Below are 13420 nucleotides of genomic sequence, written 5' to 3'. Positions count from 1 at the left end.
AAAAGCACTGAAAAACAACATTTCATACGTCTTTCCAATTGTTTCTAGAATGCTTTAGGAGGGTTAGAATTATAATTTTACAGTACCTTAAAACCGCTATTGAAACAAAACAAAATTAGTGTTTTACACTTTACAAAGGAACATCAGAAAACTTAACAATTAACAATTACCCCCATTTTCATAAAGCTCCGTTAGTGTTCCGTTAACTAACCAACTTTTGAACCGTATTATGGACGAAATTGTCATCTTGCATATATATTCCATAGCCAGTTAAGATATTTGCAATTTACTTTCTGTTAATTGGCAGTTAAAGCCTAACGGAGCTACATGAAAATGGCCGTTAATAGGAAAAAAACATAACTAAGATTAAGATTGACATTTATAATTGGTAAAAAAATTATTTTAATATGGTCAAAATCGCTAAAGTGAAAACTAAATCAGTAAAAAAGACATAAAAGTATACATATTTGTTGCAGATTTCTTTATATCTTGATGGGGAATAGCCCAAAGCAAATTTTCATAAAGTTTGTATTCCTTAAAATGAATTATTAAAGAAAAGTAATCGTGAAAATTTTGTGATTTTAGGGGCTAGTCATATGTCTTTATTATTTCCTATAGGTAATAGTTCAAAATTCACTCTTGGAAAAGTTTTAAGGTACATTAAAAAGAGAATCCTCTACGACACTAAAATGAACTTAACAAAGGGAAAAAGTTATACACAAATGTGCGTATTTCACACAAAACACTTCAGAATTTCTTAAGATTTGTACATTTTACCCCAAATGCGCCAAAAGATTTGTACATTTTACCCCAAATGCACCAAATTAACATTCTTGCAATACTGAACTCCAATTTTTTCCTTCAAACAATGAAATTTTCTTTAAAGGTGGGTATTAAGTTCGAGTTTAGGCGATAAAAACGTCATTTTTTCACGATTACTTTTCTTTAATAATCCATTTTAAGGAATACAAACTTTGTGAAAATTTGCTTTGGGCTTTTCCCCATCAAGTTATAATAAAATTTGCAACAAATATGTATGATTTTGTGCATTTTTCTTACTGATTTAGTTTTCACTTTAGCGATTTAAGCGGCTAAACTCGAAGTTAATACTCACCTTAACATGTGAAAAAAAGTAATTATGTCTAACAAAATTTCTTCAATTAGTCGATAAATAAGTGCTTATATTTGGGTTTTGGCGTAATGTCAGCGTTTAGTTTAAACTTTCTACTCATTTGTAAAATTACCCAAATTGTTGTTCCTAGTGGTTTCACTGTTAATGTACATATTCACTTTATATGATAAAGGAACATTATCCTATTATAAATCAATTCCTATCAACAATTATACCTCCATTACTCATTAAAAACTATTGGACATTGATGGAACATGCATTTTCAACGATAATTTTATGGAAAATTTACTATTTAAAAACCGTCAATTAATTTGTTTAGCAAGCGTTGTTTCAACGTTGGGTTCCAACGCTGTTACAACGCTCAATATTTATAACCATCGTAAATTTCTGACTGGGCGGCCGTAAGTTCGGCCAGGCCGAAACTTATGTACCCTCCATCATGGATTGCGTAGAAACTTCTTCTAAACACTGCAATCCAGAATCGAATTACTTAAGTTGCGGTAACGCTTGCCGATGGCAAGGTATCTTAAAACCTCCTAACACCATCTTCTAAATTGTATGTAAGTCCATACGTGGTATATATTAAATCAAAACAAGTATATACGGCCGTAAGTTCGGCCAGGCCGAAGCTTATGTACCCTCCATCATGGATTGCGTAGAAACTTCTTCTAAACACTGCCACCCACAATCGAATTACTTAAGTTGCGGTAACACTTGCCGATGGCAAGGTATCTTAAAACCTCCTAACACCATCTTCTAAATTGTATGTAAGTACATACGTGGTATATATTAAATCAGAAAAGATCGATCCAATACGTATATAATTCAGTTTGACAAAGTAGACATAAAATTTTGACAAAATTTTCTACAGAAATAAAATTTTAACAAAATTTTCTATAGAAATAAAATTTTTACAAAATTTTCTATAGAAATAAACATTTTCACAAAATTTTCTATAGAAAGAAAATTTTGACAAAAATGTCTGCAGAAATAAAATTTTAACAAAATTTTCTATAGAAATAAACTTTTGACAAAATTTTCTATAGAAATAAAATCTTGGTAGATTATTTTTGGCTCGAGTGGCAACCATGATTATGAACCGAATAAAATTTGAACAAAATTTTCTATAGAAATAAAATTTTGACAATGATGAAAATTTTATTATGAACCGAATAAAATTTTAACAAAATTTTCTCTAGAAATAAAATTTTGACAAAATTTTCTATAGAAATAAAATTTTGGTAGATTATTTTTGGCTCTAGTGGCAACCATGATTATGAACCGATATGGACCAATTTTTGTGTGATTGGACCAATTTTGGTATGGTTGTTAGCGACCATATACTAACACCACGTTCCTAATTTGAACCGGATCGGATGAATTTTGCTCCTCCAAGAGGCTCCGGAGGTCAAATCTGGAGAACGTTTTATATGGGGGCTATATATAATTATGGACCGATATGGACCAATTTTTGCACGGTTGCTAGAGACCATATACCAATACCATGTACCAAATTCCAGCCGGATCGGATGAAAGTTGCTTCTTTTAGAGGCTCCGCAACCCAAATCTGGGGATCGGTTTATATGTGCGCTATATATAATTATGGACCGATGTGGACCAATTTTTGCACGGTAGCTAGAGACCATATACCAACACAATGTACCAAATTTCAGCCGATTCGGATGAAATATGCTTCTCTTAGAGGCTTCACAAGCCAAATCTGGGGATCGGTTTATATGGGGGCTATATATAATTATGGACCGATGTGGACCAATTTTTGCATGGTTGTTAGAGACCATATACCAACATCATGTACCAAATTTCAGCCGGATCGGATGAAATTTGCTTCTCTTTGAGGCTCCGCAAGCCAAATCTGGGGATCGGTTTATATGGGGGCTATATATAATTATGGACCGATGTGGACCAATTTTTGCATGGTTGTTAGAGACCATATACCAACATCATGTACCAAATTTCAGCCGGATCGGATGAAATTTGCTTCTCTTTGAGGCTCCGCAAGCCAAATCTGGGGATCGGTTTATATGGGGGCTATATATAATTATGGACCGATGTCGACCAATTTTTGCATGATTGTTAGAGACCATATACTAACACTATGTACCAAATTTCAGCCGGATCGGATTAAATATGCTTCTCTTAGAGGCTCCACAAGCCAAATCTGGGGATCGGTTTATATGGGGGCTATATATAATTATGGACCGATATGGACCAATTTTTGCATGGTTGTTAGAGACCATATACCAACACCATGTACCAAATTTCAGCCGGATCGGATGAAATATGCTTCTGTTAGAGGCTCCACAAGCCAAATCTGAGGGTCCCTTTATATGGGGGCTATACGTAAAAGTGGACCGATATGGCCCATTTTCAATACCATCCGACCTACATCGATAACAACTACTTGTGCCAAGTTTCAAGTCGATAGCTTGTTTCGTTCGGAAGTTAGCGTGATTTCAACAGACGGACGGACGGACGGACGGACGGACGGACGGACGGACGGACGGACGGACATGCTTAGATCGACTCAGAATTTCACCACGACCCAGAATATATATACTTTATGGGGTCTTAGAGCAATATTTCGATGTGTTACAAACGGAATGACAAAGTTAATATACCCCCATCCTATGATGGAGGGTATAAAAAATCGATCCAATACGTATATAATTCAGGTTGACAAAGTAGACATACAATTTTTACAAAATTTTCTACAGAAATAAAATGTTAACAAAATTTTCTATAGAAATAAAAATTTTGACAAAATTTTCTATAGAAAGAAAATTTTGACAAAAATTTATACAGAAATAAAATTTTAACAAAATTTTCTATAGAAATAAACTTTTGACAAAATTTTCTCTAGAAATAAAATTTTGGTAGATTATTTTTGGCTCTAGTGGCAACCATGATTATGAACTGATATGGACCAATTTTTGTGTGATTGGACCAATTTTGGTATGGTTGTTAGCGACCATATACTAACACCACGTTCCTAATTTGAACCGGATCGGATGAATTTTGCTCCTCAAAGAGGCTCCGGAGGTCAAATCTGGAGAACGTTTTATATGGGGGCTATATATAATTATTGACCGATATGGACCAATCCTGCCACGGTTGTTAGAGACCATATACCAACATCATGTACCAAATTTCAGCCGGATCGAATGAAATTTGCTTCTCTTTGAGGCTTCGCAAGCCAAATCTGGGGATCGGTTTATATGGGGGCTATATAATTAAGGACCGATATGGACCAATTTTTGCATGGTTGTTAGAGACCATATACCAACATCATGTACCAAATTTCAGCCGGATCGGATGAAATTTTCTTCTCTTTGAGGCTCGGCAAGCCAAATCTGGGGATCGGTTTATATGGGGGCTATATATAATTATGGACCGATGTGAACCAATTTTTGCACGGTTGTTAGAGACCATATACCAACACCATGTACCAAATTTCAGCCGGATCGGATGAAATTTGCTTCTCTTTTAGGCTCCACAAGCCAAATCTGGGGATCGGTTTATATGGGAGCTATATATAATTATGGACCGATGTGGACCAATTTTTGCATGGTTGTTAGAGACCATATACCAACACCATATACCAAATTTCAGCCGGATCGGATGAAATATGCTTCTGTTAGAGGCTCCACAAGCCAAATCGGGGGATCGGTTTATATGGGGGCTATATATAATTAAGGACTGATATGGACCAATTTTTGCATGGTTGTTAGAGACCATATACCAACACCATGTACCAAATTTCAGCCGGATCGGATGAAATATGCTTCTGTTAGAGGCTCCACAAGCCAAATCTGAGGGTCCCTTTATATGGGGGCTATACGTAAAAGTGGACCGATATGGCCCATTTTCAATACCATCCGACCTACATCGATAGCAACTACTTGTGCCAAGTTTCAAGTCGATAGCTTGTTTCGTTCGGAAGTTAGCGTGATTTCAACAGACGGACGGACGGACGGACGGACATGCTCAGATCGACTCAGAATTTCACCACGACCTAGAATATATATTATGGGGTCTTAGAGCAATTTTTCGATGTGTTACAAACGGAATGACAAAGTTAATATACCCCCATCCTATGATGGAGGGTATAAAAAGACTGAGAAACAAATACAACAAAAGACAATGAATCTAAATTTTCTAAAATGAATCAAAATTTTCCTTCATGATGTTTGTTGAGTGTAGAAATAAAATGTTGTAAAAAAACTTTCTATATAAATACAATTTTGAAAAAAAAAAATCAATAGAAATAAAAGTAAGTTTTTTTCAGTGTATCAGTTGTCATAAACCACAGATGGTTTATGACTCCTACCCGTGTGACATTCCTGCGATTTGGGATTTATTTTCTCAAGCTGTTCTGCCAGCCCATCTTCTACATATTGATTGATTTACTCACCTCAATAATGGTTATGCATACAATAAACCAGGGTGGCGGACAACAGGAATAACGATCAGCATAATATTTGCGATCACGCTCCTCCGGCAGAACTTCCATGGCAATTACGTGTACCATTCTCTTGAAGAACGGTGGCTCCTCTAACACCAACTGGAAATCATTCTCAGAACAAACTTCACGATCGCGATGATGAACGGCACACTTGAAGCTCCGTGTCCGCTTACCACTCATCTGAAACAGACAAAAAGGGAACAAGAATCAAATAATTAATCTATGCAGTTAATTTACACAATTTAATGCGAAATACACGGAACAATTGCACATTCCAAAAAGAACTGAAAGAAAATAAAAATATACTCTTTAATTGTTAAGGTAGGGCTGTTAGTCTGTATAGTACAAGGATTTTTAATACAAAAAGAGGGGAATTAAGCAAATATTCCCACATACATCATAATGACACAACACTCCCCCCTTCTCAGTTTGTCCATAATTGGAAATGTTTAGGCTAAGAAATAAAAGAGAAAAGCACGCAATCATTTCCAACATGAATTTTTCTTTTTGCCACTTCTTCAATTTGTATTTGTTTTCCATGAAGATGGTTGGCTGACTGGTATGTAGAAAACGAACATAACCCTCATTATTCTTTGGCATACTAGGTACCTATCACCGAACAATGTAGAACTTATTTGAGAGTCATGGGTCATAGGACTCAGGTATCCAAGAGATATTTAGTATGCAGAAAAAAGCTCTTAACATCATGCAAACGTTATCCATAAGTACATGGACAAATATATTTACCGCGCCACGGCGACAGTGACCAATAAAGGACATATCACTATCTGCAAAACATATACTTAAAAAAAATGATTCTTAACTCCGGAATAATTATACCCTCCACCATAGGATGAGGCGTATATTAACTTTGTCATTCCGTTTGTAACACATCGAAATATTGCTCTAAGACCCCATAAAGTATATATATTATGGGTCGTGGTGAAATTCTGAGTCGATCTAAGCATGTCCGTCCGTCCGTCTGTTGAAATCACACTAACTTCCGAACGAAACAAGCTATCGACTTGAAACTTGGCACAAGTAGTTGGTAGATGTAGGTCGGATATTGCAAATGGGCCTCAGATTTGGCTTGCGGAGCCTCTACGAGAAGCAAATTTCATCCGATCCTGCTGAAACATGGTGTTGGTATATGGTCTCTAACAACCGATGGACCACATCGGTCCATAATTATATATAGCCCCCATATAAACCGATCGCCAGATTTGGCTTGCGGAGCCTCTACGAGAAGCAAATTTCATCCGATCCTGCTGAAATTTGGTACATGGTGTTGGTATATGGTCCCTAACAACCGTGCAAAAATTGGTCCACATCGGTCCATAATTATATATAGCCCCCATATAAACCGATCCCCCGATTTGGCTGGCGGAGCCTCTAAGAGAAGCAAATTTCATCCGATCCGACTAAAATTTGGTACATAATGTTGGTATATGGTATCTAACATCCGATCTGGTTCAAATTTGGAACGTGGTGTTACACCCAAAAAAAAAGTAAACCCACCGTGGAAGAAAATGTAGGTTTATTTTAGAAAATTTTAACTAAAATAGTTTTCTAATTGCAACATGTTACAAATAAGTTAATACTTTTTGTCAAATTGAAGAAAATTTATTAAAAATAATTAGTTTTTTTTTCTCTTGTTTAAGAAAATTTCATATGTTGAAAGAAAAAATTGGAATTAAAAATTGTTAAAATGTCTTTAGCGCTATACGAAGTTCATGACAGGTACAACTTTAGTAAAATTTACGCATTTGAGAGACTTATGAACTCAATTTAAGCAAACTTCTGCCATTTTAGGAAAATATGAACTATTTTATTTTTTAGTAAAATTGTGCACTATATTTGTATACAACTTTTTTTCTTATTTTTAGTTCACGTCATTAAAGTTAGCAAAAAAGTATGCAAATAAGTAACATTTACTCATATTGTGCAACTGATCTTCATGAACTAAAATAAAGTTCAGTTGGCATTAGAGCCCCTTTTTGCTGGGTGTAGTATATGGCCGCTAACAACCATACCAAAAATGGTCCATATCGGTCTATAGTTATATATAGCCGATCCCCAATAACACAAAAATTGGGCCATATCGGTTCATAATCATGGTTGCCACTCGAGCCAAACATAGAAAATTTTGTCAAACTGAATTATATACATATTTAATCGATCTTTTTTAATTTAATATATAATACGTATGGACTTACTTACAATTTAGAAGACGGTGTTAGGAGGTTTTAAGATACCTTGCCATGGGCAAGCGTTACCGCAACCCAAGTAATTGGATTGTGGATGGCAGTGTTTAGAAGAAGTTTCCGCGCAATCCATGGTGGAGGCTACATAAGCTTCGGCCTGACCGAACTTACGGCCATATATACTCGTTATTATATAACATTTTCTTTATTTTTCTTTAAAGGTCAGTACTATTTTTGTTTTTTCACCAAAACCCTAAATTAAAAGTGCAAAAATGTATATGAAGACTATTACATTTTTATCAAGTTTTTTCCAATTATAGTTGAAAATTGAACCAAAATTCTCCGATTTGCTTGAAATTTTCAGGGAATGACTAAACTTATCTAATTTACTTCATATTTACTGGGAACGTGGGCGAGGCAGAGTAAATGAATATAGGGTAAGCGATTTTTCGATATTTGGTCGGCTTATATGTTTGTCCCTATTTATCCATAACTGAAGTACACAGATTAACTCAAAACATAGACGGGCAAGGCTAAGATGTCTTATAATTCCTTATTTTACCCAGAATTCCTCATACTTATGAATCCCATTAGACATAAACACTGATGAAAAGCATGCCCGGTTCTAAAGATTTTGTGTTTACTTTAATCATTTTGGTATTGATTCCGAGCCAAAGAAGCGGAGAATACAAGTAAGGATACTTTTAAGACACAATTCTCTTTTAAATTTGGGTTTTGTGTACTTGCTTCTAAGAAGCATATTTTAATTTTTCGTTTTTTTTTTCAGTTTTATTTCTTCATATGCTATCAAAGTCCTTTAAACACGAGTTAACGACAACTGTATTTTCCAAATTAACTTCCAGTAGAAATTTTGCTTTGTATCAAGTAAAAAACGTCTTTTAAAATAAAGCGATGAAAAACATGTCCTATTTTTTGCTTTGTAGTCAAGATGCAAAAATACAACAAATTTAAAGACAATTTCATTAAATTTAAAGAATTTTTCTGAATTATTAAAGTCAAGCTGACCTTAGCCCAAACATTTTTTCTTTCATTTTATGATACCCATTTTTAAGTGAAATCACTTAATTAAAGGGTGATACGGTCAAAATTTGGTCAAGGGAAAACGCGTGTAAATCGGTGAAATCGTTTATTTAAAAAATCAAATTAAATTTCTTTTTCAAGTTCAATTAGTATAAAATTCAAGAAAAATATTCAGTTAGGCTTTCGCTTTTCCAAATCCGAATTGCCGGGCCTCACGCTTGACACCTGCCATCAGATTTTGTACAGCCACCTTGTCCACCTTCTTCGCCACAGAAAGTCAGTTTGCCTTAAACTGCTACTCGTCCTTAGCAGTTTTTTGGTCTTCTTTAGGTTCCGCTTGACAATAGCCCAGTATTTCTCAATTGGGTGGAGCTCTGGCGGGTTGGGAGGGTTCTTGTCCTTGGGAACCACCTGCACGTTGTTGGCGGCGTACCACTCCATGGCCTTTTTACCGTAATGGCAAGATGTGTTTCTTCGTGTTTCTTCAGGAAAGGCAGCAGACGTTTATTCAAACACTCTTTCACGTAAATTTCTTGGTCGACTGTCCCGGAAGCTATGAAAATGCTGCTTTTCAAGAAACAGGTACAGATGGCTTGCCAAACCAGATATTTCTTTGCGAACTTTGACAGTTTTATGTGCTTGAAAATATCTGCTACCTTTCCCCTTCCTTTTGCCGTATAAAACTCCTGTCCCGGAAGCTGCTTGTAGTCGGCTTTGACGTAGGTTTCGTCGTCCATTACCACGCAGTCAAACTTCGTCAGCATCGTCGTGTACAGCCTCCGGGATCGCGCTTTGGCCGTCGTATTTTGTTTATCATCGCGATTTGGAGTCACTACCTTCTTGTAAGTCGATAGTCCGGCTCGTTTTTTGGCTCGATGTACGGTTGTAGACGATACACCCAGCTTATTTGCGGCATCTCGGAGAGAGAGGTTAGGGTTTCGCTTGAAACTACCGGCAACTCTCTTTGTCGTCTCAGCGGCTTCCGGTTTTCGATTTCCCCCCGATCCAGACTTCCTGGCTGTCGACAAACGTTCCCCAAACACTTTAATTACATTTGTAACGGTTGATTTGGCAACTTTTAGCGATTTTGCCAGCTTTGCGTGCGAGTAGGTTAAAGGTTAAAGTGGCAGCCCGATTAAATTTCAGGCTCACTTAGACTATTCAGTCCACTGTGCGAGTAGCTCGGATTTTCGCGATGCGCGAGCAAAATTTTGATACGCTCCTCTTCTTGCTTGGACGGCATTTTGACAACTGAAGAGTGAATTCCAAAATCAAAATAGGAGCAACATTCTACACACACACACACCTTCAAAATGAGGGGTGTTCAGGTTTTTTAAATGCAAAATTGAAAGAAATACGTCAAGTTTATATTGACCAAATTTTGACCGTATCACCCTTTATAAGGACAATACGACTTCATTGAAAAGTTTAGCGACTTTTGGACAAAGAAAAAAACTTTATATTAGAGAAATGTGTCTTCTATGCGAAGGGAGCCACCATGGTGCAATGGTTAGCATGCCCGCCTTGCATACACAAGGTCGTGGGTTCGATTCCTGCTTCGACCGAACACCAAAAAATTTTTCAGCGGTGGATAATCCCACCTCAGTAATGCTGGTGTCATTTCTGAGGGTTTCAAAGCTTCTCTAAGTGGTTTCTCTGCAATGTGGAACGCCGTTCGGACTCGGCTATAAAAAGGAGGTCCCTTGTCATTGAGCTTAACATGGAATCGGGCAGCACTCAGTGATAAGAGAGAAGTTCACCAATGTGGTATCACAATGGACTGAATAGTCTAACTGAGCCTGAAACATCGGGCTGCCACCTAACCTAACCTATGCGAACAAAATTTGCATTCGTATTTTGAAGACATGAAATCTTTGACCTCACGAAAATATTTTTTTCAGTGAACCAAATTTGTTTTTTTTTAGGTACATCACTTTACAACTTACTCTTTCACCATGCGTCTCTGCTATGCTGTACTCTTTCTCTATGACATATCATAAAGAAATCCTAAAGTCATAAACATGAAATTTCCCTTCGTAATATCCATTTATACGTTTAGCTCTTTGACTTTTTCTCAGTAGAAGAGGTCAACAATTAAATTCTTTAATTTATGTATATGCGTGTGTATTTTTTTGTCAACTTTTCCCCACTTAATTGTTGCAGTTTTCACAAGGGTTCATTTTTACTTCCTCTCATTTTCTGCATTCAATGCAGCCAAGGGATTGAAGAAAGCATAACTCCATACAACATGGCAAAAACTATCAAGTGGAAAATTTTGTATCTCTGGTAGTGCTTCGTACAGAGGAGTTATGTCAGTCAATGAGTTGTTCTTTTAATAGAAATGCGCATAGCTTTAACTTTCGCAAATTAAATTTGATCTCACGTGTGTAAGTGGGCGGTAGCGACTGGCTAGTTAATTAAACATTTCGATATTTTCTCATTGGTTTTACCATTGTCAAGAATTCTGTCATTTGCCCAACAAAAATTAATATATGAATAATTTCTTTGTTAAATATTGTTTAGTTAAATATTTGTTTGATACATTTATTATTTTATTTAATTATTAATTGTTATTATTATTTATGTATTTGCGTTTTCAATTAATAGATAGAATAGAATAATTTAATTGAAATTAATTTTTTATTGTTTAAGTTTAACACGTTTTCAATTTCCTGGCGATTGAAAATATTTTGTTGGTATATTTATTTCGCCTGCGTAAGAAGACGGTAATAAGTTTACAAAAAAAAGTAGACTCATTTATGGAGAAGACAAGTAAGTAAAGTAGAAAGTCGGGCGGGGCCGACTATATCATACCCTAAACCACCCTTACTGAATTAGTAATCATAAACATTTGTGGGGTAACATTGATATAGGTCTGGAGATAAACCGCAGTTGCATATTTAAGAAAACTAAGGGGCACATGTTTATGAGTGCTTTGTCTCAATCTGAGTTTAGCTCATAGTCAATGTTACCAGGAAAAATGTTCGGTTTACCCTACAAGGACAAAAAAAGTTACAATATACAATTTTCCCTACAATATTTTTCGTTTAATTTAAAAAATTTTACAAACCAAAAATGGTTCTAAATACTTTATTATCTTAAAACATGAATATACAACGTATATGACTTAGAATATAAATTTGTATTACCACCACGGTTGCCACAGTTGGTAGAATTCTACCCAAAATGGTAATCTTTTTTGTTAAATCTCTATAAAAATAAAATTTTGGAAAAAGTTTCTATAAACAAATTTTTGCTAGAAATTTTTCTATAGAAATAAAATTTTGACAATAAGAAAAATTTTTTATAGAAAAACAAGTATAAACGGCCGTAAGTTCGGCCAGGCCGAAGCTTATGTACCCTCCATCATGGATTGCGTAGAAACTTCTTCTAAACACTGCCATCCACAATCGAATTACTTAAGTTGCGGTAACGCTTGCCGATGGCAAGGTATCTTAAAACCTCCTAACACCATCTTCTAAATTGTATGTAAGTCCATACGTGGTATATATTAAATCAAAAAGATCGATCCAATACGTATATAATTCAGTTTGACAAAGTAAAAAGATAAAATTTTAACAAAATTTTCTATAGAAATAAAATTTTCACAAAATTTTCTATAGAAATAAACTTTTGACAAATTTTTCTATAGAAATAAAATCTTGGTAGATTATTTTTGGCTCGAGTGGCAACCATGATTATGAACCGAATAAAATTTGAACAAAATTTTCTATAGAAATAAAATTTTGACAATGATGAAAATTTTATTATGAACCGAATAAAATTTTAACAAAATTTTCTCTAGAAATAAAATTTTGACAAAATTTTCTATAGAAATAAAATTTTGACAAAATTTTCTATAGAAATAAAATTTTGACAAAATTTTCTATAGAAATAAAATTTTGATAGACTATTTTTGGCTCTAGTGGCAACCATGATTATGAACCGATATGGACCAATTTTTGTGTGATTGGACCAATTTTGGTATGGTTGTTAACGACCATATATTAACACACGTTCCCAATTTGAACCGGATCGGATGAATTTTGCTCCTCCAAGAGGCTCCGGAGGTCAAATCTGGAGAACGTTTTATATGGGGGCTATATATAATTATGGACCGATATGGACCAATTCTGGCACGCTTGTTAAAGATCATATACTAACACCATGTTCCAAATTACAACCGGATTGGATGAAATTTGCTTCTCTTTGAGGCTTCGCAAGCCAAATCTGGAGATCGGTTTATATGGGTCTATATATAATTATGGACCGATGTGGACCAATTTTTGCATGGTTGTTAGAGACCATATACCAACACCATGTACCAAATTTCAGCCGGATCGGATGAAATTTTCTTCTCTTTGAGGCTCCGCAAGCCAAATCTGGGGATCGGTTTATATGGGGGCTATATATAATTATGGACCGATGTGGACCAATTTTTGCATGATTGTTAGAGACCATATACCAACACCATGTACCAAATTTCAGCCGGATCGGATGAACTGTGCCTCTCTTAGAGGCTCCACAAGCCAAATCTGGGGATCGGTTTATATGGGGGCT

The 13420-nt window shown here is 35.5% G+C and overlaps 1 protein-coding gene across 1 annotated transcript in view; it reads right to left on the bottom strand.

The window, feature by feature from the left end:
- stet (rhomboid serine protease stem cell tumor) overlaps positions 1-13420 on the bottom strand; it is a 306917-nt gene that overhangs the window by 60039 nt on the left and 233458 nt on the right. The window contains exon 6 of the mRNA XM_075306295.1: positions 5565-5795. Coding sequence (XP_075162410.1) covers positions 5565-5795 — 231 coding nt within the window. The remainder of the gene's footprint in view (positions 1-5564; positions 5796-13420) is intronic.

This window comes from Haematobia irritans, chromosome 4 (assembly GCF_050003625.1).
Source record: "Haematobia irritans isolate KBUSLIRL chromosome 4, ASM5000362v1, whole genome shotgun sequence".
Lineage (NCBI taxonomy): Eukaryota > Metazoa > Arthropoda > Insecta > Diptera > Muscidae > Haematobia > Haematobia irritans.
Note: the sequence above shows the minus strand (reverse complement) of the source record. Positions and strands in the feature narration are given on the sequence as shown.